General features: G+C 41.3%; 1 protein-coding gene across 2 annotated transcripts in view; it reads left to right on the top strand.

Annotated features, from left to right (window-relative positions):
• LGR4 (leucine rich repeat containing G protein-coupled receptor 4) overlaps positions 1-27,518 on the top strand; it is a 102,085-nt gene that overhangs the window by 59,790 nt on the left and 14,777 nt on the right. For both annotated transcript variants that reach the window (XM_003781195.3, XM_023507794.1), the window contains exons 3-7: positions 15,978-16,049; positions 17,453-17,524; positions 23,795-24,010; positions 24,795-24,866; positions 26,903-26,971. In XM_003781195.3, the coding sequence (XP_003781243.1) occupies positions 15,978-16,049; positions 17,453-17,524; positions 23,795-24,010; positions 24,795-24,866; positions 26,903-26,971 (501 nt within the window). The remainder of the gene's footprint in view (positions 1-15,977; positions 16,050-17,452; positions 17,525-23,794; positions 24,011-24,794; positions 24,867-26,902; positions 26,972-27,518) is intronic.

Here is a 27,518-nt window from a genome sequence, read left to right as displayed (position 1 = left end):
GGTGCCTCTGGCTCAAAGGAATAGGGCGCTGGCCCCATATACCGGAGAGGAGGTGGGTTCAAACCCGGCTCCAGCCAAAAAAAAAAAAACCATTCTGTATATAATACCTAATATTCTGTACCAAAATGATTGCAGTCTTTTGAAATGTTGCAAGCATAATTTTTCACATACATGTCACTCAGCTTGAACAAATGTTAGCATTCTCTCTCTCTTTCTCCATATACACAATATATGTTATGTAATTTTTTAATACCATTTGAGAGTCTTTATATATGGCAATAGTTATTCTGGAAGCACAAAGATATTCTCCTAAATAACCACAGTGCAATTATCAAACTCAGAAAACTAGCTTTGACGCATATTGTCGTCTGACCTGTAATTCTTATTTGAATTTCAACAGCTATTGCACTGATGGATGTAATCCAGAATCATAAGTTACATCTGATTCCTGTGTCTCAATAATTCATTTTAAGTTTCTAAAACTATTTTTTTATAGTCTACCTGAACTAATTCTCAAAACTTAGGATTCTACCTTATCTAATGCCCACGATTTCCCTGTGAGGAATTTATTATTACCAATTTATAGGTAATGACATGGAGGCTGAAAGAAGGTGGAAAACCTTACAGTGGCCATATAGTCAACAGCAGATCTGATTCAGGCCATTCCTCTTAATCTCTAAGCTGTATATAAGGTTGCCTTGAAAGGCACAGAATTGGAGGGAAGCTGAAGAGACCACCTACTATCACCTCAACTCTAAATTGGTCTGTAGCTATCAAAAGTGGTCTATAGCTCAGTATTTCCATTAGTAGTTTACTGAGCAAATCTGTGAACAAGGGGTTCTTCCCAAATAAAATGTTCTTGTTTAGGCTTAGCTTTCAAGAGATGAAAGCATCAAAGACCTGCTTGTAGAGAAATGGCTTGCCTGCAGCAACACAGTCAGCGTGTAACTGAGCCAGAATTCCACCTCCAGGTTCTAAGCCATTCCTACATATCCTATCAACTTTTATATCTCTGAGATGTATAAATAGTCTTAAATAATCTTACTGGGTTGTTTAGAGCTACAGAGAGTAACTGTTGTTCTCTCTTCTAAGACTTACAAAGAATTTCCTTTGCTTCCAAACTGAAGTTTGACTCACTTAAAGTTGCTCCCTTGACGAAATGTTCTCAGATAAGCTCTATTGACTTCAGTAATTTCCCAGAAAAAGCAAAGTAGTTCCTCAGTTGCTCTGGTGATGTTTGACAGTTAAAAATTTTATATTCTTTGGATGCATTCTGTTGTTCCGCTTTGTGGCCCTCTGGTAGGATATCTTGGGAGCAAAGATCACCACCACCCTTACTGCTGGGAAGTACACAGTGAGCTCATAGAGGAGTGTTACTTGTTTTATTCTCTCGTGCTGGAATGTGTCATTTGGGGAGCTTTTAGATTAGAGAGTGGAGTGAAAAGTGAGAAGTGGGAAGGGAGCTTGTACTAATTGGGATCTACTACTTGATGGCGAGGCCTTCCTACAACATTGTCGTTTTAACTCAAAACTGTGTGAGCCAGGCCGGGTGCAGTGGCTCCCGCCTGTAATCCCAGGACTCTGGGAGGCCGAGGCGGGTGGATTGCCTGAGCTTAGGAGTTCCAGACCAGCCTGAGCAAGAGAGACCTTGTCTCTACTAAAAATGACAAACTGGGTGAGCTATATTGATTCCCCTTTTGCTGATGAGGAGGCTGAGTTTGTCCTTAGAGAAGTTAATTAACTTGCCCAAGGTTACATAGCTCATGAGTAAGGGAGGCTGGTGTTAATCCCAGGTCTGACTGGGAGAGGGTGAGGAAAGACTTACTAGACAAGTCATTAATTCAACAAACGTTTGTTATCTAAAGGACTGTGTTCAGTGCTTAATTAAATGAGAGTCTTTCCAGGGAGAGGAACAGTGTACCCAAGTTATGGGGGTCCAAACACAAAGGGAAATTACTGTTATGAAGGAAGATTGATGGCATTTCTGGAGAACACTGAGGGTTGGAAGGAGTTATTCATGAGGAGATGTGCAAAGATGTGCAGAGGAACGTGAGCAAAGGTGGGTGTGGGAAGTAATGGTTTGGTTGCAGTGTTGAATTCCTGAAAGGAAGTTATGGGACAGAATCTTAGAAAGGAGTTTGGGGCTAGATGGAGGACCTCTCTTGAAAGACTAACAGAGTTTAAACTCTTGCGTGACTGTTGAAGGTTTTTGAACTAGGGAATGACTTGATCAAATATGACCTTTGATGATCCCATAGCAAAGAGGTTCGAATTGAGAGAAGTCAGAGAGACAAATGGAACATGCTAATGGGGAAGTGGTCCAGGTGGGAATTAGGAGAAGAACCTGAATTAGGGCACACAAGGGGAAAGGAGAGGGAGGAGGGATACGAAAGATGTTATGGAAATAGAATCAAGAGGATGTCTTGGATGGGGTCAGTGGGGTGACATCATTAGCACTTAATTTAAAAATGACCAGGAGTCTGGTGGTGCTTTGACAAATTAAGGTAATATAGGAATTTTGGAAGAGAAGGTATTACATGCAATTTTGAATATGCGTACTGAGTTCAGGTGGGATTTGTGTAGGGGCATCTAGAAATTTAGAAGTGGCGTCCAGAGTAGAGATTGATGGGTGTAGGTTATAGAATGGAGTGTCAGGAGTATAGATTTGGGAATCTTTTATTTTGAGGTGATTACTGGAAACATTAGATCAAAAGGGCTTGGAATAGAACAAAAGGGCAGAGGGCCAAAGACAACTCCTTGGGAAACACTTGAATCAGGGTGTGGGAAGAAGACCAAGCCCCGGAGGACCAGGAGAACTAGGGCAGAACTCTGCCCCAGGAGCTGAGGGAGGAGAGGTTTTTCACAAAGAAGTGAGGGATCAATGGGGATGTGCTGGGGAGAGGTGCCTGTGGCCAGAGAGTGGGAAAAGGCCTTGACTTCTTTAAGTAGCTTTAGAATCACTTCAGTAGGGTGGTGAGTGTGATGAGGAAAGATGTTCGGGACTCAGGCATGTAGGGACTGCTAGGAGGTGGTTTTTGTTCTGTGGAGAGTGGGTAAAGCTTGAATATGTACTGCGTTTGACAGGAGTCCAGGGTTTAAGAGGCAGAAATTCAGCTAAGACATAATAGAGGATTTATTGTTTCATGCAGAACGAGAAAGTCCAGAGGTGGAGTTGGCTTCAGATGATACTGGATCTCGGGGCTTGACATTACAAGTGTTCTCATGCTCTCCATTTCTTAGATTTGATTGTCTCTCCTTTTGTGTTCTGGCTTCGTTCTTTCCTATTGCAAAGAGCCCATCTCCATGTTGTGGGAAATATAAACTCAGTGCATCTTTGCATCTTGACACCCAAAATGCTTTTAGCAGGAAACTGCTAGATGGACTCTGATTGGCACGACTTGCCTCCTTTGCCCATCCTTGAACCACTCGCTCTGTTTAAGTATAACCTGTGTCATGGAGTCATCCCCAAAGGGACTACTTAGAGAAATCACCTAAAGGAAGCAGGAGAAAGGAGAAAGGAAGCCATGCTGGACGAAAGAAAGCTGTGATAGTTATTATCACACTGTATTGGACTCTTGTGGCTAGGCATGCTGTAGGAAATGTTTGTTTAATTGGGTCAATCTGAAATGAACAAAGGATTGCTGAAGCAGAATAAGGTCCCAGCAGAAGTCTAGGTAATATAAATTTGTAGTGGAACCAACTCGATCTTTAACTTTGAGTGCCCTGTGCCCCGGTGATATACTCAGAATTGGATTTGATGAATCGGGATATCACAGGGGACTAAGGGAAATCAAGCAGGAAGACCAAACGTTTCCTTAGTAAGGCGGTGGACATGGGCTCCAGAAAGTGTAGAGTGTTGAATGAAACCACAGTTTGGTTATTTATTTATTTAAATAAAAGCTGATTATTTCTTACTTGGCTAAATATAATAGTGACTACAAGTAGAAATGCATTTGATTTTTTGCTAACATGATTCGATTTTCCAGCAGGGGAGTAGGCTGAGTCATACATTGCCCACTGCGTAGTCAAGCCATGCTCATTCCACAAAGTATTATGCATGTTAGTAGAACCTTTGACTTAGAATGTATTCCTTATTTTTACTTGTTTGTTACCTGTTAGTTTAGACCCTATGTATACTTGGAAGATCATTTGGTGATGCTGGAAATAATTTGCATCACAGCTGCACTTGACTTTAAGAAAAATGATCATAAATTGTAAAAATGTCTAATAAAAAGACTTTTTTAAATTATTAAAATTAGTGGATACTATATTCTAAAAATCTGGAGGTTTACAAAGATAGAGAGAAGAGGAAGAATAATTACCCATTTACCACTGAGAGAGAACCGTGTTTAATGTTTTGTGGTGTATCTTTTCAGACTTTTCTCAGACTGTATGTATGCAATTTCTTTTCTTTCTTTCTTTTTTTTTTTTTTTTTTTTTTTGAGACAGAGTCTCAAGCTGTCACCCTGGGTAGAGTGCTGTGGCATCATAACTCACAGCAACCTCAAACTCTTGGGCTTAAGCAATTCTCTTGCCTCAGCCTCCCATGTAGCTGGGACTACAGGTGCCCGCCACAATGCCCAGCTTTTTTTTTTTTTGGTTGTAGTTGTCATTGTTGTTTGGCAGGCCCAGGCTGGATTCAAACCCGTCGGCTCCAGTGTATATGGCTTGTGCCCTAGCTGCTGAGTTGAGGCGCCGAGCCACAATTTCTTTTTAAAAACAGAATTTTACTATATGTACCACTTACACTGTATTCATCATAACATTTCCATATTACTACAGAATTAAGACATCTTGTCTTTATCCTTTAATAAATACATAGTATTTTATCATTTGGATGCCTCCCTATTTTATATAATCAGTCTCTTACTGATCAAGTGTTTACTCTTTGTTATTAAGAACTCAGCCATTTTAAAAACATTCACAAATATATATACACACACTATCTCTAATTGTGCTGCTTTTACTACAGCCTGATGTACTAAATTTAGCTCATTTCCCAAATTCTTGCATTAGAATCAAATTTGACTTTAATGGAAAACTTTAAGTAACATTGACTTTCAACACATAAGGCTGTATTTTATTTACACATATGTGAAATCTTCAGCCTAGTGACCTGGAGCTACTGGGGTGTGTCACAAAGTTAGCAGAGATAGTAGGGCCTGATACTCTGCTCTGCAGTTGTTTGTGTGCAGGTAGCATCTATGTCAAGATTACAGAGAGACTGTCTGCTGGAGCTGCAGCCGTCAAGACCAGTCCTCAGTGGTAGGAATGATGAACAGGGAATAAAGAGAGGGATATTTCCCAGCAGCCAGCTTCCTCTAAGAAGCCATCTTGAACATTCTGTCCAGTGCTTCTGCGCTGGCTAGAACTCAGTCATATGGGTACACTTACCAGGGGATGCCGGGAAATGGGCCTTTGGAGATGGGCATGGAGTAAAATTAGGGTTCTATTATAGGTAGGAAAAGAAGAATGGTGATTGGTTAGGTTATTAGTTCAGATACTTTCATCTGGAAGTAACAAGCTCAATTCATGGTATCTAATAAGGAAATAGCATATTATGGTGTATTACCTCCCAACAAGGGAAGAACTCTTCCAGGGCTGATGAATAGAGTTACTAAGCCGTGACATCGAGAACTCAGGTTCTCTCCTGCTTCCTAACCTACTCTTCCCAGTAAGGGCTGTCCTCTGGCTGTTGTCACTGCACTTGGGACTATTTAGACAGGATAGCATCCAGGAGAAGAGAATCATCCTTCTAATGTCTCCCCATTTGGGTGGAAAGCTGTCTTTCCTCAAACCCGACTGACTTCCTCTTACTTTATTGACCAGAGTTGGGGTCACAGATCTACTCCTAAACCATTACTGGAATGGGAACAGCATGATTGGAATTGGAAGGCCAAGTGGAATTTACTCACAGAGCTGAGTCATGTGAAGCAGGAGGGAATATTTGAACAAGTCCAAGCTCTGCCAGGGAGGCTTGCATGGCTATTAGGAGGCCAACTGACAGTGTCCGCCACAGTTCCTCTCTACACTGTTCACATGTTTCCGATTTTTTACAGCTCATTTTGAGCTCTTTCTGCCCTCTGAAGCCTTCCTTGGTGTTTCTTTTCCAAGCCCCTCTTGCACCCTCTGCTCCTCACCACTTAGCACCAGATTATGAGCCTTGTAATTTTGTGCTCCAGGTGTGTCACTGTGTACTCGCCTCTGTTGACTTTTCTCTAAGGAAGGGCAGGGCCTGTTGTCACACTTCTGTGTGACCTTTGCTGATAGTGATCATATTTTTTGAAACTGAAATTGAGGGAAGGAGTTAAGGCAAAGGATTTCTTCTCATTTTGGATTTATTGGATTTACATAGGAAACCTTACCAGTTTATATAAATCCCATTGAAATTTTATGATTAGTGAACTGTCCTTATTCAAAAGAAAAGAAATGAGGAATGTCCTGAGATTACTCAATCAATACTTCTTTGCCATACCTGTGGTACTTGGCCTGTAGTAGACGCTCAATAAATATTTGTTGGTTGACATTAGCTGTAAATTTTTTTTTTTTTTTTTTTTTTTGAGACGGAGCCTCAAGCTATCCCCCTGGGTAGAGTGCCCTGGCATTACAGCTCACAGCAACCTCCAACTCCTGGGCTCAAGCGAGTCTCCTGCCTCAGCCTCCCAAGTAGCTGGGACTACAGGCGCCCGCCACAACGCCTGGCCATTTTTTGGTTGCAGCCATCATTGTTGTTTGGCGGGCCCGGGCTGGGGATTCGAACCCGCCACCTTAGGTGTATGTGGCTGGCGCCTTAGCTGCTTGAGTCACAGGCACCGAGCCTGTAAATTTTGTTAAAGGCTGCCACACTATTTCCTCACATGTGTGGATATTACATGTGTTTATGGCCAGAAGGTAAACGACTAAGTTGTCAAGATGACTCTGCCCAGGAAATATAACTATTGCTTGAGTTTTTATTGATTTACCTAAACAGTCAAGTCCTGTACAAGTTTATTATAAAGACACAAAGACCAAATTGGTACAGATCGAACTTAAATTTCTTTGACTTGAATCAACTCTTTAGTATGTAAAAGAGTCCTAGATGGCTCCTAGAACCAAGTTTAAATAGGGACATACTTATATTTGGTTAATCATTGCTGTTTAGCGTTTGTGCAGTTAAATAGAAATATAGTTTGAAATATGTATGTGTATATGAAACAAGAAAACTACTTTAAAACCTTGAGAATTTCCACGAAAATATAAATGTTATTAAACTGTAACCAGTTTTTGCATATACTTTCATGATAGTTATGTGAACATGCGGAAGTCTTCCCTAGTATGTGAAGAAATAGGATCATGAGGACATTGTTAGTTGACTTAGGATCACTCTGATATGCTGTATCAGATGAGGTTTAACCCCAATAGGGAAGATGTGCGTGGAGAACTCTAATGGATGCCATTTAGTTGTCAGCCCTCTTTATGTACTGAGAAAGTAAAACATTCTTTGGTCCTCTAAAAGTCAATGGTAGAAAATAACAAAGCAACATTTTTCTATTTCTAGGATTTCTATCAGTTTATTTATTATATATTGTTTTATTTCCAGGAATTACGTTATTTAGCTGTGCTGCAGGACCTTGGGCAAGACACAGCGGAAACAGAGGCTCACATTCCTCTTTGGTTTAGCAAAAATAAAAAAGAAAGGAAGAAAGAAAAGAAAAGAAAAGCCAGGAAGAGTGAAGGGTGATAAACTTGCCTGGCCTGGGACACAGGGTTTTTAAAGGCCAGAAGGTTGGGGGTCCCTGATTTGAAGTGATTGGGAGGAGAAGTGTTTTAAATTTTAGATTTTTAACATTTTGGAATATTTGCATTGCTTGAACATCCCTCATCTGAAAATCTGAAATCTTTTAGCATCACGTTGCAACTTAAAAAGCTTCAGAGTTTGGTAGGATTTCAGATTTCAGATGTTTGGATTGGGAGTGCTCACCCTGTGTAATGGCAGGTTAATGAAAATGAAAAGCACCACACCAGGTGTTAACTTTTTTTTATGTGTATTGATACCAGATACTCCTAAAAGGCACCGGAACAGCCTCCTTCATTCTTTATTTCTCACAGGAGCCAACAAAGTTCTGAGCACATAGTCAGCCGGGCCTCTTAACATATCAATATGGCTGAACACTTTTAATAAAAGCATGTCACATCATGTCTTTTGCTCTTTAGAACAATTGCCAAAATTTTGGATCCTGCTGACTTCAAGTTATATGTAATAAAGCCTTCACTCACCTCACTGGGCCAGGTCAGTTTTGAACTAGGAATGCTTTCTCCGAAGGCAGTGTCATGGGCCGCTGGGGGTGCCTGCTGTACGTTGCAGGTGGCATGACACTGTGGGGATCCACATAACTTGAGGGAATTTAATGGCTTCCCAGGGGAGGCAGCCTGGCCGTGTTTGGATACAGCCTGTGATACTTCCTATGCAGGTCTTCAAAAGTAGGTATAGAAAGAAAAGGGGAGAAGGGGAGAAGACATTGACAAGGGGTAGATAAATGTTGATCAGAGGGAAGGCTGGTGCTTCCCTTCAAAGTACTTTGCAGTCAGGACTTGACCCTAGTGCCGTGCCAGGTAGGAAGATCAGCACACCAGTGTATGGGCTGGTCTATGGCCTGTCTCTGCCTTTGTTGCCTCCTCCCCAGCCTCTCCATAATGTGGTAGAGCCATTGCCTTTCGTGAAGCTGTTACTTGTGTGCCAGGCGCGTTTCACGCCTTCCTCCTGCAGTTGCTGTTGCTCCCTCTCTCTCTCCGCCCTTGCTTTTTCACAGCAGCTGCTGGAAGTTACTGAACCCTCACCTGCCCTCCCCCCAGCTCAGCTCACATGTCTAGTCAGTGTATAGATTGTGTTCCCCACTCTACTAATTCTTGGCTAGAATTCCAGCCAAATGGTACAGTCAAATGTCTGGACTAGGCCAGAAGAAACCCGAGTCTAGACATTTCGTTGAGAAGTAAAAACCGATTGGTTTACTATTCATCTCTGTTGTTTCTTTAACTTGGTCCCCAAGTGAAGAGATCTCAGTCTAGGTCAGTGCATTTCACAAAGAATCTGGCCCAGATTACCTTCTGAAATGTGGCCTTCTCATACACACCGTGGACAGTGTCCCATATTTAACCAGCACTGTTCCTGTTTTCCCCGTGCTGGGAGGGACAGCAGATAGAAAAGTTCAGGGCCAGGCACAGTGGCCCATGCCTGTAATCTTAGCACTCTGGGTGGCAGAGGTGGGAGGATTCCTTAAGCTGGGGAGTTTGAGACCAGCCTGAGCAAGAGCAAGACACCAGCTCTACCAAAAATAGAAAAACTAGCTGGGTGTTGTGGCGGGTACGCACTTGAGCCCAGGGATTTGAGTTTGCTGTGAGCTAAGCTGACGCCACAGTTCTCTAGCCTGGGCAACAGTAAGACGCTACCTCAAAAAAAAAAAAAAAAAAAAAGAGATAATTAATTAATTAATTAAATAAAACTTTTTTTAAAAAGTTCAGGTAGTAAGTATAAGCATTCAGAATAGAAAATATTATCAAAAACTCTTGCTTTTCAAAAACCTTCCCCTTGAAGGAGCCCCTCATGTGAATTCATGGTCTTTGTGAATAATAAATGCACACAAAACAAACTCATAAAGACATTACACACTGAGCTACTTGTATCCCATTTCCTGGAAAGGTTCCAAATCCAGTGGGAGAGCGGAAGTCTAGTAGATGCCATTTCCCTCTCCACCCTTTCTCTGTCTCTGCGTTCTCTGGCTTCGCTTTCTTTGCTTCTGGGACTGGTACGACCAGGAGAATCAATAGAGGCCTTGAGGTAAACTTGTCCCTATTTGAAGTCCTGCTAAATTTCTTTTAAATCAATGTGATTGTATGTACACATGGAGTGTGTTGAGCTACTCCTGTTGATCCATGGACTGGTATCCCCGTGTTTAAAGTCCCTTCCACCCTTCCTTAAGAAATTATACTCCTAGCCCATGTTGAGAAAGAGAATTGTTGCCTGAGCACTTGATTCTCTAGAATCCAGCAAGGAGTCTTTTTTGTTAGGAGAGTGAGGAAGTAGAAAGGAAAAAAAGAGGAGAAAAGATGCAGAACGGAAAGATAATGAGGAAGTTTCCCACTTTTTAGGTAGTAGTGTTCCCTTTTTGAATCCAGAGTCTTATAAGGTATTGGGACTTTGTTAAAGTATTAACAGCCAATCTCAGGCATCTGATATATGTAAGGTTTCATGCGAGGGGATATAACAGGAACATGACCTCATCCCTGCACGTTAAGTGGAAGCACACTAAGACCCAATGAGAAAGCTGCACCCTAAGGTACCTGTGGAATCAAAGGGAGGTGATAGGTAGTGGTTTCGTATTGGTGGCCGTCCTCAACTCAGACAACCTGAGCAAGGTGTCCGTGGCAGAAGCTGGAATGGAGGTGTTTGAGGTGAAGGAAAGGATAGGAGTGAAGAATCAAGTGGAAAGCATGGTTTGTTGGGATGTAGTAGTAATACGAAGTTGTAGGAAACAAGAAAGATGGGGATAAGGTGGTAAAGGAGGATTGGGTCACATTCAAAGTTCAGCTAATTGAGCAGGAGAAAAAGAGCCGCTGGGAAAATGCCCCGAGTTGTGCTTTTTAAGATTTAGAACTCACAGTATTATAATTAAGTGGTTTGAGGCAGGAGTCTTGTGGAAGTTCATGGCAATAATCCAGGAGAAAGGCTTGGCGCCTATAGCTCAGCCGGCTAAGGCGCCAGCCACGTACACCTAAGGTGGCGGGTTTGAATCCCCAGCCCGGGCCCGCCAAACAACAGTGATGGCTGCAACCAAAAAATAGCCGGGCGTTGTGGCGGGCGCCTGTGGTCCCAGCTACTTGGGAGGTGGAGGCAGGAGACTCGCTTGAGCCCAGGAGTTGGAGGTTGCTGTGAGCTGTAATGCCAGGGCACTCTACCCAGGGTGATAGCTTGAGGCTCTGTCTCAAAAAAAAAAAAAAATAATAATAATAATCCAGGAGAAAAAGATCAGGGTCTAAACTCAGGGGACAGCAGGAAGAGTAAAAAGTGGATGGATCGAAACCTCTCAGAGTGATGCCCTTTTTTATGGTCTTTGGGGCTGAACACAGAGCAGATGAGAAATGGTGCCTGGGACTGCACACCTTTCTATGACAGAAAATCATGCCCCTTTCATTCTCTGTTCCCATCCCAGTCATCTTTTTGTTTTCTTCAGCATTTCACAGCCATTGGAAGAATAATAAAAGATATTGTGAGAAAAAAGAAAAAAAAATAGCATCATTGGACTAACTAATTAAAAAGGGTTTCTGGGGCCAGCCAGAAGGTCTTCAAGTAGTGAGAGGCTAAGGACTGTTGGTTGTGGCCCAAAAGTGCAAACCCAGGCACATATTGGAAAGTAGTTGGTCTTTGCTAATAGGGGTCCACTAATGACAAAATCTTCCTTAGTATCAGCCACCCCTTTTTCCTTGGGAATTGCTAGAAAGAAAGCACAACAGAGAATTGTCTATATCCTGAGTGTCGTTCTAATGAGTCTGGAGCTTGGCCTACCCTTGGGCATTCCAGGATCCCGTCCTCAGCCCCTTCCCGCTGGTCACTTTTGGCTGTGGGCAGCATGGCACTGTTGGTCTGCTGAGAATTGCTCCGTAATTGCAGTTCTGAGCTGCCGATGCATAGTCCCTCCCTTGTTAGCTTTGGTCTGCTGGGTGAGAGCTATGGAAACTCAAAAAAGGCTACAGACTTGCCCAACTCCATTCTGCCTGACCTGTCCTCTCTGGGAGTTGTTTTCTAATATCTTGGGGACACACCAGAGGCAGTTGGCCCGGCAAGAATCAGGATGCTGGCTCCTCCACCTGCCAGCTATGTGACTCATGCCAAATCACCTAACCTCTCCGGCACTTGGAGAAGCAGGGCTTTTGTCATGAGATTGAAGTGAAAGAATGTCCTTGTACCAACTATCACTATCACCGTGCCTGAAATGGCTGTGGGTCCTTATTTCTTTTCTTCCAAAGATTTTGGGACTTTCTCCCTAACCCTGTTGCTTATTTGATTTGCTCTTTTCTAGATCAGAGCTTTTAGACATGGAGGCATCCCTTAGGTTTACTCTTAAGAAGTACTGGCTTGGCTCAGCGCCTGTGGCTCAAGTGGCTAAGGCACCAGCCACATACACCTAAGATGGCGGGTTCAAATCCAGCCCGGGCCCCCAAACAACAATGATGGCTGCAACCAAAAAATAGCCGAGCGTTGTGGCGGGCGCCTGTGGTCCCAGCTACTTGGAAGGCAGAGGCAGGAGACTCGCTTGAGCCCAGGAGTTGGAGGTTGCTGTGAGCTGTGATGCAACGGCACTCTACCCAGGGAGATAGCTTGAGGCTCTGTCTCAAAAAAAAAAAAAAGAAGTACTGGCTCATGAAATAAGCCAACTGTGAAGAGGTTTTGGAGGTGCAGTTGCTGATGCTGCAGCGGCCTTTACGGAGCTGCTGAGCTCATTAGTCATTATCACAGCAGCTTGGTAAACTTAGGTAGAGTCAGACCTGAAGGCTGCACATGAGGTGTTTGCTCCAGCAGGAAACTAAGTCATCAGAGAGGTGCAGGGCCTCAGGCATTATCACCAGCCAGCACCCGCCAGCAGTGTTTACTTCCCCAGATAGTTGGCTTGTGTTTCGGGATAAGCCTCATGGGGAGAGCTCATTTTGTCATTTATATTAACGATAAGTAGAGGAGAAAGAGAATGCTTTTTCAAGTTAGGTTACTTTAGTTTTCCCATGCTTATTCAAGGGGCAGAGATTTGGGGAAAGGAAGCAAATATTTTAGCTCATGTGGTTAAACAGTCTTTTCTGTTGATTAGTTAAGATAATCAGGGGTCCTGCATGTTGCCACTTCCTTTGTTACTTAATAAAATACTGTTTTTCATGAGCCCAGCCCAATGGGCTGAACTGAAGGAAAGCCCATGAGTACAAGGAAACATTCTAAACGAATACTAGAGATGAAAGAAGACTGCGTTGCGGTAACAAGAATGCTGTAACAGCCTCAGTCTGCTCAGAGTGTTTTTCTTTTTGGCAAACTAGCTTTTTAACACTGGTCATTCAACCACAGGAGGACCCGTCCAGTCACATGACTCCTTGAGGCACTGGGGGAGAAGTGGCCTCTGGTGCCCCTTATGGTGCAATTTGATCTTTTAAAACGTGGCCTCTTACACACTGGTTACAGCTGTGAGCATTATCAGTTGAATTTAATGAATGAGCCTGGGGTGTAGGAAGCTTCTTTAGGATTGTTTGCACCAGGCTTGCACTAAGGCTGACTATGAGCTATGGGGTTGAAATGGTGAACGTTTTCAAGGAGGAACTTGTGAGAAAGCAGCTTCTGGCTAGTGAGTGGGCACGTTGGAGGGTGGTAACAGAAGTATGAGATGCATGCCCCGTTCTCGAAAGCACCTGTACTTGGCCTTCAACACTAATATGCAAGAAACAGCTAGTAGAAGGTAACCTGTGACTCAGGTTAACTATGAGCTCTTAGCTGTTCTTGCATAGGTTGTGTTTGTAAAAACCAAAGCCTTCCAGGGAAGTAGCATTGCAGTCGGGTGTTTAAGGGGTGAAAAATGAGGTTGGTAGGTGAAGTATTTAAAAGATGTAGTGGTGAAGCTGACTAGTCTAGAACCAAGAGGATTTGCCAAGGAGAAATATTTTTAAATGAAGCACGAAAAAGTCCTTAAAACCATCTTTTTAAAAAAATCCCTTGTTTTGACTCTGCACCTGTGGCTCAAGTGGCTAAGGCGCCAGCCACATACACCTAAGGTGGCGGGTTCGAATCCCCAGCCCGGGCCCGCCAAACAACAATGATGGCTGGAACCAAAAAATAGCCAGGCGTTGTGGCAGGCGCCTGTGGTCCCAGCTACTTGGGAGGCGGAGGCAGGAGACTCACTTGAGCCCAGGAGTTGGAGGTTGCTGTGAGCTGTGATGCCACGGCACTCTACCCAGGGGGATAGCTTGAGGCTCTGTCTCAAAAAAAAAAAAAATCCCTTGTTTTAAGTATAGTGCACGCTTGGGAGGTGAGAAGCTCTGAGGCTGATGACATAAAGTAAACTCTTGTGAGGCTGGACTATGGGAAGCCCCCAAAGGTGCACAATGTAAGGTCAGGTGCTAGAGTGCCTTGTGAGGAGCAAAGTATGCAGTCAGAAGGGTTTGGGGGAAGAATTTAGGGGTGTGAACCCTGTGTTAAACTTGTGATGGTGCTTGAGAATCCAGCATTGTTATCCATGCTATTAAATAAATAATTCCATGTACTCACCCTTTGGTTTCTGAGTCCTCTGGCTGTCCCCCCAACCCCCCTCCCCGCCCCCAGCTTCAGCCCACACATCCTTCTGTGTTGTTGGTTAAGGATCCAATATTGCCGTTCCCAGGGCCATTTGCATTTTCGCTGGGACACAATAGTGCATCTGTAAGAGCCTCAGGCTGCAATGCCTTTTAAATGTTCAGGCTGACAAAGGATCCTTCCTCCTTGTGTCCCTAAAATCAGGGTGTGTAAATGGAACAGATTGGAAGAGGGGAGAACCTGCTGTCTCAGGAGAGGACCTTGGGTGTCTGGCACGTCCTAGGTGCTCTTATTTGTTCATGAACGAATGAAACTTCTTAGTGAATGAACGAATTCGTGAATAAGGCTTAGGATGTCGGGAGAACAGGAAAGATAGTGGAAATCCTAATTTATTAATTTAGTTTTTGAGACAGAGTCTCTGTCTCCCTGGGTAGAATGCCATGATGTGATTGTTGCTCACAGCAACCTCAAACGCCTAGGCTTAAGTGATCTGTTGCCTCAGCCTCCCAAGTAGCTGGGATTACAGGTACCTGCCTCAATGCCCAGCTAGTTTTTTCTCTTTTTTAGTAGAGAGGGGGTCTTGCTCTTGCTCAGGCTGGTCTCAACTCCTGAGCTCAAGCAGTCCACCCTTCTGAGCCTCCCAAACTGCTGGGATTATAGGCATGAACACCACACCTGGCTGGAAATAAACCTTTTAAAGAAAGGATTATAAATTTTAAAGGAGGACATGGTGACTATGTGGTCCTAAGACGTAAAGGTAAGAGACTGTTCAAAAGAAAAAAATTATGGTTTTAGAATCTAGCTGCTTAGAGGAGTGTCTGTGACAGAACCAGGAACCTGGAGGAGTCCTGTGGTTGACACAACTGTCATTTTTTGAGCACGTACTCGAAAACCTTCCTTCACGGGTCTGCAAGGTATGTGAGCCTCAGTCCTACTTCCTGGTGCTTCTCCCTAATGTCTTCTGTTCAGTTTTTTTTCCTTTTTTTTTTTTCTCTCTGTGTGTGTGCACACCCAAGGGTCTGTATGCATTGTGTGCTCCGACTTCGTACAAAAAGACCTGAAGGTTCCTTATCTTTTCTTTATTTCCCTCCCACTTAAATTTTCCCCTTCGGAATGTGTTTGGGAAAATGCTTACTTTTAAAAAAGTTGGTAGGTCTTTGTTTAGAAAGTTTCGCTTGCAGTGACTCTTCCTTTTTGCCTCTCTTTTGCAGGGGTCTGCTGCCCTTGGTTCTGTAGAGATAACAGGGCAGCTTGCCTCCCAAAGGCATTCTTCCCTGACAGACTGGTTTGCACTGATCTGTATAAACACTCCTGCCTGCTGACCAGTAGCCCGCATTTATGAGGTCCTTAGAAAACACGCAAACTGCCGAGAGGGACCATGAATAGCAAACTTAATTTGGTTTAATGTGTTTTGGCTTGCTTGACCTCACCAGAATAAAAATGTGCCTGTTTAAATTATTGTATCAGGACTTAAAAAAAAAAAATCCTGGAGACATTTATCTCATTGGAAAAATCTTGAGATCCTTGCAGTAAAGGTTTAACTCCACGTTTAATGTCAGATAGACTTGAGAATGTTTAATGTAGACCTTTAATCACCGATTAGGTTTTTGTAAATTCTGAATTTTAAATCTGAATTACTGTTTTTTTTCTCTTGCTACTTTTTTTTTTTTTCTTTTTCTAGACAATTGGCTGGCAACGACCTTTCTTTTATCCACCCAAAGGCCTTGTCTGGGTTGAAAGAACTCAAAGTTCTGTAAGTAATGCAATTTTAGAGTTTCACAGCTGGCTGTGTATTTTCTTTCTGCATAGTCAACATGCTTGGAACTAGGTTAAGCACAGTTTCTTTTAGTTCAGGATTAAAAGATTTAAGGAGTGGCCAATGGGTTGGGTGGGAGGCTAGAGGTTGATTTAGGCAACCTAGAGTCTAGATAACAAAAGTTAAAACTCTAAATAATAGGTATTCTGACCTTTGGCATGTTACAGTTGAATGTTAGGGGTGTGTGTGGTTAATGCATTGAATTAAAATTCTATTTAAGCTTTACTGGTAGGGTTTTGTTTCTGCCTATCTTAATATCTATGAGAACTTTGAATTAGTTGACCCTAAAAAGAAAAAGGCTTACAGCAGCTCCAAAGGTTGAAATCATTTTAGAGCTAAAGGGAATTGAGATGCCTGTGATTTTTATAGCCAGCAAGGGATCAGGAAATAAATTCCTGGCAGAAGTCAGGAGCTTGGAGTGTGGCAGATCAGGAAACAGGTGAACTGACTGCTCCTGCTTCACCCACTGCCTCGCTGTGTGACCGTCAGCAGGTCCCTCGACCTCTCTGGTTCAGTTAAATGGGTGGGCCCTTCACCTCTTCCATTCTGTGGTTATGACTCACTTCAGGCAGTCATTTTATTAATGGGACAAGAATGGCTTTAGGCAAAAAGTAAAAGGATTTCATTTTCAGTATAGATCTATGCCTCCATTCTCTAGGTCCTGTTAGATGATTATCTCATATTTATTATTTTTGTTTACCTTTTTTTTTAAAAATAAAGATAGGGAGTCTCACTGTGTTGCCCAGGCTGGACTTAAACTCCTGGTTTCACATGACCCTCCCCTCTCGGCCTCTGAAGTCTCACCTGGCTCCTATTAGATGATTGAAGGTCTGTTTCTGACCTGGCACCACATGCTTTGAGGACATTGCTGCTGTTCCCTAAGAACTCAGGGCCTGCAGTCCTCTTGGTAAAATTGGCCTTACCTAATGTCCATGTTTGTGGCCTCTGCTTTATTTTAATTTGAAAAGGCATTAAAGATTCCACTGGGTTTATTACACTTCTCAGTTAACTTGTTATACCTCCCAATTAACATTGACAGTACCCAAGGTCAAGACAGCATTAGCTATTGTGCCTTGATTCCTGGGAATGAAACAACACCTGGAAATGTGGATTACCCAGCAGGTCCTTGTTGGGAGATGGCTTGGGGTAGCAACATAGTTTTCATTTTCGGCTTTGTAACAAATGCTTCCTGATTTTATAATTCTCTTGTCTTGGGTGCTTGCTACACTCAACCCCCGCCCCTTTGCCATTGGAAATACTTCTTGAAAAGAAATAGCTCTGACTTCTTCTGAAAAATGGTAACATTGCTTGTTATTCACTAACCCCAAATTTCCTTCCAGAACCCTCCAGAATAATCAGTTGAAAACAGTACCCAGTGAAGCCATTCGAGGACTGAGTGCTTTACAGTCTTTGTAAGTAATTTTTTGGTTTTCTTCATTCTTAAATCATTAGGAGAACTGGGATCCTAGGGAAAGGGGAGATTTATCCTTTTATCTTAAATTAAAAGTGCAGTTATCAAAATGTCCTTTGGTGAGGTGGTTCTCTTTACCTCCTTGCTTGTCTTAGAGGCTAAGAGAAAGCTACTGAGTATTCCCTGGGTGTATTTCCATGAATTTGTGCATAGCTGGTGATCAGCACCTTCTTGGAACCAGAGTTGTATGTGTACAGTAGATCTGGTGTCTTGTGCCCTGACAGTGAAGAAACAGCCGTAAAGAGGTTTCTGTTTTGGGTGATAATGATAATCAGAACAAATTGATTATATAGTTCCTCATTTGGTGAAAGGAACTTTTCAGAAAAGAGAGAGAGAAAACGTATTCTTTAAGACAAGGAGCTTTGGCTTGGTGCCTGTGGCTCAAATGGCTAAGGTGCCAGCTACATACACCTAAGGTGGCGGGTTCAAATCCAGCCCAGGCCCACCAAAACAACAATGATGGCTGCAACCAAAAAATAGCCAGGCGTTGTGGTGGGTGCCTATGGTCCCAGCTACTTGGGAGGCTGAGGCAGGAGACTCGCTTGAGCCTGGGAGTTGGAGATTGCTGTGAGCTGTGATGCCACAGCACTCTACCCAAGGGGATAGCTTGAGGCTCTGTCTCAAAAAAAAAAAAAAAGACAAGGAGCTTTGTTGGCTTCTACTAGAATGATGAATACACATTGCACTGCTTCACTTCATGTCCTAAATCCTGCATACAGGGGACTGGGGCATAATTTCTCAAAGTGTGGCACTTTAACCATGCTTTGCAATGAGATCACTAGTAGGAGATGGCTAAAATGGAGATTCCTTAGGCTGTATTCTAATGGTAATGTTATTTTCTGTTTAAAGTAGGGCCCAGAAAGTTGTATTTTTTAAAAAAAATCCCTAGAACCTCTCTTAATTTAAGAAATGTAGCTGTTATCACATTACAGGTGCTAGATTATAAAATTTCATTTGAACTCCATCACCTATTTGTATGCTACTCTGTTAGGGTTTTTTATTGTAATTTGAAATAACTATAAATAGAAGCTTTTGTAGAAATGGATGTGAGAAAACTTCGGGTGAAAATGATCGAGCTCCCTGTCCCATTGGTTTGCCATTGTAAAACCCTTTTTAACTGTACCAAGAAGACATCACAGGAAATTGTGATAGCTTGCCGTGTGATTTTAGATTAGATATTCTGGTAGTTAAGGGGAAACGAACGTGAAAATAAAAATATGTACTAATAAAATATATGCTATAAAAGTTAAACTTTAAAATGTGTTTAATGTCATAAACAAGGAGTACTTCAGGGTGTTGGCCATTTAATTTACTAGTTGAAATAAAAGTTGAAAGTGGTCTGTATTAAGTAGCTCGCTTCACTAAAATGGTAAGTTATGGAATGTAAGGATTTGTTTTTCACTGCAGCTAAGTGGGTAGGGTCCTGGTAGACTCTCAAAATGAACCAGTTGGAATAAGTGTCTTCTGCAAACATGTTATTTGGCTGTGCCCTCTCTCACCTCCGAAGGGTGTATGTGGAGGAAACCCTCTGACCTCTCTCGGACCTGAATTCATTAGACATTTTAAATAGTTCTTGTTTTCTTTTGTTTCTTCAGAATTCATGTTACTTCAAGATCTTCAGACTGAATTGTTACTTCCTAAGACTTAAGAGTCAAAATACTCGACCATTTTGTCTAGTTTGAAGGCTAAAAAAGAGATGACGAGAATCTCATTTGCAGCTTCAGAACAGAAAGATTTCCAAGAAAACATCCGAGTGGATTCTAATTTGTGGTCAATAATTCATTAAAACACATGAGACATTTATTGGTAATATAGATGGTTTGAAGTGTTTTTCACAGAAATCATAGGTCTCCCAATCTAAAACAATGCACACTGGGCACATCATTCATATAGAGTGAATTGCTTAGTTTAAATTATCCAAATTGGGATGGACTAGGGAGCGGAGGCACAGCAAACTTTTTTTTGCTTCAGGAGGCATCCGGATGTTTTCATATGTATCAGTAACACAAGGTACTGCTCTGTGTCAGGCCTGTTTTATTTGAGAAGGAAATGCTCATGGGTTTGTTAGCATAGTGGGTGCAGTGGTGAAGTTAGATACAATTCAAATTCTGTCATGGTGTAAAGCAGTCTTATCAGCACTTGAGTCAGTTTGAAAACCAGATCTTCAGACCTGAATTACATGAAAGATCTCCTTGTGGTTTTGAACAGTGCTTGACAGGAACAAAGTTCATGATGGATTGAAATTGAGAAGTGGTTTGATGCAAGTGTGTGCTTGATGATAACTTTAAAATCTGAAATTGTTGGTGCCAGTAAAAAGGTAGCACCATGGCCTCCAAGAAGCCATGAAAATGGTTAAAGCATTACCTGAGTGGGGAATTATGACGTGTCAGAATTAGCTCCCCTGAAATTTTTCTTTAGATCAGATCACATTCTGATGGAATATTAAAGGATCTTAGAGGTCAAATTTCCTAGGTTTCCTTCAATAATTTAAAAATATGTTTATACATATTATCTTTTCCTTATTGGTAAGTTAGAAGTGAAAAAAGAGAGTCTTTGATTACACGGGGTAGGCGTTTATTGACAACAAAAACTTTCAGCAGTAAATACCTGCCTTTGGTATTATTTTGTTACTGTAATTTCATTTTAGACAAGAAACTTTAAAATATGTGAGTCTCGGTCTGATGTAAAATAGGCTTTTGAAAATAGAGAATTTGAAGCACACTTGCAAAACAAAAAGTAAGGGAATTTAGTTACTGTGTCATTAACCTTATAACAGTAACATTGGACATAACATAAAGTAATAGTTTATCTCTTGCCATCAGGAGCTTATGGAAGAGGCCCAGGTAACCTTTCTACCTCACGAGGTATCTGATGTTTTTTACCGTCTACTGAAAGGATCATTATAGTCTTTGCATGGTCTTTCAGTTAAGATGAACATTAATGATGTAGGGCATTGGTACAGAGCCACAGTCTGAAACAGTTTCTCCGTGGAACACTGATCTCAGTCTAAGGGCAAACTCTTTATCTTTATGGGTGTGTCACCACACCCACATGTGAATTGAGGGATAAGGATTAACCATTTGAGTCACCACAAATCCTTTTCCTCATTTAACTTCTTATTTCAGTTTTTCATTAGCCTGTAGTTCTTCCTGTTAATCCCTATTTGTATGATACTTTATAATTTGGGGAAATTTTTAGTACAGAGGAAATTGCGTCTATACATTTAATGTTTTGCTATTATTTTGTATAGAACATAGTTCTGCTACTGTCTTAGCTCAAAACTCACCTGGTTATCTTGCTGTAAGTTAAGGCCATCATTTTTCCTTGATGGGAGATGGCACAGAATTTGCAGGACCATAAAGGGAGGGTGTAACTGAATTTATGTTAAGAAAGGTTCTGGCAATTTTCCTTATTATACTATTTTACCATGTCCTACTCAAACACTTTTATAGAGGGGACTTAATTTCAGTTAAGGGCATTGTAAGTGTATCTGGGCATGCATTTCCCAATATTTTATTGAATATGAACATAAATTATAATTGATATGATATAATATGCTATTTGAACTTTTCACCTGCTGTAACACTGAGAAACTGGAGAGGAACTTCAATTTGTAATTAAAATACAATCCAGGTGGCACCCCGTAGCTCAGTGGGTAGGGTGCTGGCCACGGCCACGTACACACAGGCTGGAGGATTCAGACCTAGCCGGGGGCCAGCTAAATAATGACAACTGCAACAAATAATAGCCGGGCATTGTGGCAGGCTCCTGTAGTCCCAGTTACTTGGGAGACTGAGGCAAGAGAATCGCTTAAGCCCAAGTTTGAGGTTGCTGTGAGCTGTGATGCCACGGTACTTTACCGAGGGCAACATAGTGAGACTCTGTCTCAAAAAATAAAAAGAAATAAACATTTTTAAAAAATTAAATTAAATGCAATCCTAACCCTCTACCTGGCCTATGGAATCTGAACCCTGTTTGCATCCCAGACTTTGTCTCCCTACACCCTCCACTCCCCTCCTGAGTTCTAACTACTCTGACATCCTGGGATTTGGGAGATCACACCCACTTGGTGTCTGCTCCTGGGCCTCTGCCCTAGCTCTTTGGTTTGCCTAAAACATTCCTTGCCCAGCTCCTGCTTTGTCTCTGGCTCCTTCTTCAGGTCTCAATTTAATTATCACCTTCTCAGAGACACTTTACCTGACCCCACACTTTCTGAGAGCTCCTTTCCTCAGGCTCCATTGGCCTTTATCTCAGGAGCCTATTTACGTTCAGATCACCTTTTTAAGTGCTCTGTAATCATTTTGTAATTTGTTTATGAAGTATCCCCCTACCCCTCCAGAATGTCGGTCTTGGGAGGACAGATCTCACGCTTGGTGCATTCACCATTTTATCCTTGGTGCCTCATGGAATGCTCCATTCGAACGCGTCAAATTTAAAGTATAACTCAGTTATATAATTATTCAGTTCCATTATATGCTTAATTGTATGATTACATGTTTAGTGTCTCCCTCCTCTAAGAGTGGATGTTCCACAAGGTTCTGAGTTGTATTTGTATGTTTGAACACATTCCTAACTACTCATTAAAGCAAATCTTCTCAACAGCTCTGTAGCCACTACTTTGCCAGTCTGTTATAGAGAGGTTACTTGTCTCTTCTCAGGGTAAGTTCTAGAAAGCTCAAAGAATAAACAAGTCTAAAAGTGTGCTTACAGGCAGATTCTTAAGGCAGCTGCTCAGTGTCCTGAGCTGTCCTTTTTTGAGGTTCTCTCAGTTATCTTGACACCATCACACACTCCAGGACCAAGGGTCTTAACCCCCTGCTACTCTGCCTCTCTGGAGGAGAGAAGGACATCTGTGGCTGGGTGCAGTTAATTGGGAGTGGGGCCCAGAACTTGCCTGGAGGGGAAGGGACAATTATGTCAGGAACTGAGGTTGGAGAGGCATCAGGAAACAGGAGGCACATAACCACTCTAAAATTCAGAATTTCCTGAACTCGAAAGCTGCCAAACCCGATTTCTTCAAAAATACACTGTCATTTTGAATTTTTATCAGTTTTTTGTGCTTCCCAATTTTCACACACAAAAAAAAAGGTCCAAGGCTGGGAGGCATGGATATAAATGATGAACATATATCAACAAGGGGTTTGTGAGGACAGTTGTGATCTGCCTGGCACCCACTGTCCTTCACCATCTTAATACCAGGTTGTCTTTGTGTTGAAAAGCAATTATTCCAACAATTATGGCTGGTCGTGCCAACAATAATACTTAAGAACTTAGTTTCCAGGTTTTCAGATGGGGACTTAATTTTAAGTATGAGTAATCTTATTAGTAAGGTGTTCTTAGTTCCAAAATTTTTAGAAAAATGGAAGAAGCTTTAAATCCACAAGAACGTTGATTGGAAGAGCTGCTTAACTTTTCCCCTAGGCAAATTCAGCCTTTTTCTTAATGACTGTTAATTTTGGCAAAGTAATTTTGTGAAACTATTTACAACTACGAGAAGAAGGGAGGGTTGCTTTGCTAGTGCATGATGCTTCTATAATATTTTTTAACTTTCTTGGTGATGATAAGGATGATTGAGAATCTATTGGAATGGTTTGTTGCTTTAAAAACAATTGTAACTTATTTTCTAATGTTTCTCTTTTGTACCAAGTCAGAGTAGTGACTAAATTTTTATTTTTTGGCTGGGGCTAGGTTCGAACCCACCACTTCTGGCATATGGGGCCAGCACCCTACTCCTTTGAGCCACAGGCGCTGCCAGTGACTAAATTTAATATCAAGTCATAGTTTAAAGTAACATTAAAGTAAATTTAGTTTAGTTTTGTATTTTTTTTCTTCATTTTAATAGGTATATTTTGAAATAAAAATTTAAAAAAATTATAAAATTCCAACTGAGCTTTGTGAGGTTTTTTTTTTTTTAAATTGTGTATATCTTTCTACCATACAGTTACTTCGTAGTCACAGATAGTTGAAAGGTGTAGATTTGGAAACATCCCTTTGTTACCAAAGAAGGAAAAGAATGGACTTTCATATGCTGACCTTGGAAACGCTATTAGATGTTATGAGGACTTCTAATGAAATTAATGAAATAAGGAATGCCATGGTCTTGGTCATTTTTGTAAGTCCTTTTTGTTTGGAAGGCTCTGAGTTGTGTGAGTCTCACTGACTCCTGTCACTAGAACTTGTTACTGAGCATGGTTGTCTCTGTTTCTGTCAGGCGCTTAGATGCCAACCATATTACTTCAGTCCCGGAGGACAGTTTCGAAGGGCTTGTTCAGTTACGGCACCTGTGGCTGGATGACAACAGCTTGACAGAGGTGCCTGTGCGTCCCCTTAGCAACCTGCCGACTCTGCAGGCGCTGACCTTGGCTCTCAACAAAATCTCCAGCATCCCCGACTTTGCATTTACCAACCTTTCCAGCCTCGTCGTTCTGTGAGTACCTTTTATTTGTGTCCATTGGAAGGGGCGCAAGAACAGGTGTCTCGTGACAAATGATTATGCAAGTACCTCACTGAGCATGCTCCTGTTATAGTTAGTGCTTGGGGAAACTGCCTGTGTACAACCAGATTAAACTCAAAAAATAACATCTGATAATAATTGTTGAATCTTCCTAAATAAATGGCTATTTGTAATTATGGGAAGAAATAAGAAATCAAGTCATTTGAAAACATTTCTACGCTTGTGTTATGACATTGTACTTTCAGCGTTAAAATAAGCGAAATTGTTTTGAGATGCTTATAGAAATAGCTTCTAGGGATACTTCATGTTGTTCCAGCTTTTTGTGTATTTTTAATCTTTCAAAACTTGGATGTAAACAGCCTTTCCTTTCCAATCTGTTACCAATCTCACTGTTGTAAACTGTGGCTTCCTCCATGCAGCCACCCCCTTATCTTCCCAATGGGAGAGTTTGTCAGAGTTTTGCTTCATATAATTAAGAAGAGTTAACCAGAATTTTAACTTAGATAGAATATTAATCTTCACTGTGGGTACCATCTTTCCCTAGAGATATTTTCTCTATTGGTATTCTATGTTCAGTGAGTCTGTGCAGTGTAAAGCAGAGGTAACTACCCCAATGCCATTTATTATCCAGAGTCAAGTGTTGACTTGTTTAGCTGTAGCATTCCTTCAAAACACCAATTTAGGCACGTAAAACATTTATAACAGTGGTTATTAGAAGATGTAAAAGTCATTTTGATGCTTTTTTTTCTCCCCATAGGCATCTTCATAACAACAAAATTAAAAGCCTGGGTCAACACTGTTTTGATGGACTAGATAACCTGGAGACCTTGTAAGTGTATACATATTTGAGCTAATTGTATTATGATACTGATAGCATGATTTTGCAGCAGGAAAAAACATGGGTCTTGAGTTCAGCTCATCATTAATTTACTTTAATACATGAGTAAATTCTTGCCATCAAATAACCCAGTTATGAATACTAATCTAAGTTAATAGTACCACATACGTGTGAACCCCATTCCCCCCTTCCTGTTAAAAGCAGCTCAAGCTATGGAAACTTATTCCTTTTCAAAAATGTTAGTTTTGTTAAATGTAGGGCAGTTTTGAAACTTGGAAACTTCTGAAATAAAATCTGGATAGTTTCTTTTTCCCATGCTCTTGATTCCCTTGCTCATTGTAAACACTGGGTTTGAATTCTTTATCTGCTTTCACATGCTAACATATAACAAATTAAGGTGTTACGTTTTACGTTTTACGTATGATACTTTTGTTGTTTCCACTAGCTAATTCGTGCAGGACCTCTGGCTATTCCAGCTGCACACTGCACCATTACATAAGTAAAAGACATAATGCAGCTGTGTGCAGTTGAGGGCAGGATCGTTACTTTTCTTGTTTTAGTTTATACAAGATGTCTTTATTGCTTTTATTCAAAGATACATAATATTTGCTGTTGTTATGTAGCGAATGATTCAGAGACTGTCCCGATTATATGGGTGAGTAAAGCTTGATCAGAATGCTTAGGGTTTATAGTGTGTTATATGGGTGAGTAAAGCTTGATCAGAATGCTTAGGGTTTATAGTATGTTGTTCGACTGAGTTTTCTTGTTAGCTCTCAGTTAATGATAAAACTTCAACTCTTTTAGGACTCCAATTTTTTTTTTTTTTTTTTTGAGACACAGTCTCACTATGTCACCCTGGGTAGAGTGCATCACAGCTCACAGCAACCTTAAACTCCTGGGTTTAAGTGATTCTCTTGCCTCAGCCTCCCAAGTAGGTGGACTACAGGTGCCTGGCCCAATGCCTGGCTATTTTTTCTTGTTGTTGTTGTTTAGCTGGCCCAGGCCCGGCTCAAACCTTCCAGCCCTGGTGGCCTAAGACTAAGCTACAGGTCATTAGGACTCCATTAAATCACATTCCTATCTAAACATCAATAAGATAGTAAGCATCAGTGGATATTTGAAAGTTGAAGATCATAGGAACATAGTTCCAAAGTGAGGTCTCCTTTGCTAAGTGTGTAACTTCTAGTACAACAAAAAATAAAACCAATTAAAGATCTCTTGATCCTGGGCCGTGTATATAGCCTGTTCCAAATATTTTAAAATTAAGCCTCTTCAAAGTTTTATTTGCCATCTTTCCTTCTACATAAAAAAGGAAAACAAAGTAAGTCTCAAAGGAGATGGACTTTTAATTATTGTACTGTCATTCTGAAATCAGTCATGCTAATCATATGTCCACATGTTCTTCATAGTAAGAGAAATTAAAATTTTAAACACTCTCGGAACTAAAAGAGTACATAGTACAGATTGCTGTGGTTTATGTCTCTCCTAATTAATGTAACCTTTTCAGTAATATGCAGCCTGCATGAGGACAGTAGTTGTGTGAATCCACCCTAGTCCTTCTGGTTATTCTTATCTCTCTCATGCTGATGGTGGGGCTTAGGTCAGCTGCCCTCATTCCAGAATTTCAGAAGCCACACTAAACTCCAAATAGAAACCTCAGTTTCACACTCTGTCATTTACAAATGGATATTCAATAAATTCTATAGTACGGTGCATTTCCTGAGAGAAATACCATTCGGATGATTTATTTCTTTAATGCATCAGTAATGCAGGACTCTGAGAATTTTTTGACATTATAAATTTGTCGACCTAAAAACATCATACAAGAATGACTTTTTTCTACTTAGTATTCTAAGAAAGGGGATAAGTTCAATTGTACTTCTGTGGAGTTTTGAATGACAATGGGATTGGTAAAGAAAGACTGGCATCAAGAAAAGTTGGTTTTCTAAATATAGCTGTACCAAAGTTCCTCATAAATTGTGACCACTGTTTAATATTTTTTTATCTTTGCCCCCAATTTTTTCTAGGGACTTGAACTATAATAATTTGGGGGAATTTCCTCAGGCTATTAAAGCCCTTCCTAGCCTAAAAGAGCTGTGAGTATTATTTTGTTGTCTTTATGCTTTAATATCCCCAGCAATGAGTTTTTAGAGCATCTTTGCCCTGTTACATGTGTCTGTCTATCACACGTACACACGCATACGCATACAAATCGGATTATGTCCACTGGCATAATTTTGAGCATACATTACTGTGTAGGGTTAGGTGCTGGCAACACAAGAAGACATGATGTGTGTGGTCTCTGCCTTTACAGAGCTTGTAGTCTTAGTCTCACTGAGGAGGCAGACCCTGTGAAATAGACAGCTGTTTCTGGGTAGAAATCAGGGCTACGCGGATGGATAGGATAAATAAATCATTCCAGAAAAAGATCCCACTGAAGCTTGGGGTCATTGGAAAAGGCATCACTACAGGGAGAGAATTTGACTAGACCTGAAGAATGGAAATATTTAAATAAATGGAAAGAATGAGGAAGCATTGTGGATGGTGGGTCTACCACGAACAGAGATAGTGTCAGTGGTATAATAGGGGTTGTGTGTCATCAGTTAAGTTTCGAGGATCCATTGCTTAAAGACGACAGGCTGT

This window comes from Otolemur garnettii, unplaced genomic scaffold (genome assembly GCF_000181295.1).
Source record: "Otolemur garnettii isolate 467f Iridium unplaced genomic scaffold, OtoGar3 scaffold00001, whole genome shotgun sequence".
Taxonomy (NCBI): domain Eukaryota; kingdom Metazoa; phylum Chordata; class Mammalia; order Primates; family Galagidae; genus Otolemur; species Otolemur garnettii.
The sequence above is the reverse complement of the archived record's forward strand: the minus strand, read 5'-3'. Positions and strand labels throughout refer to the sequence as shown.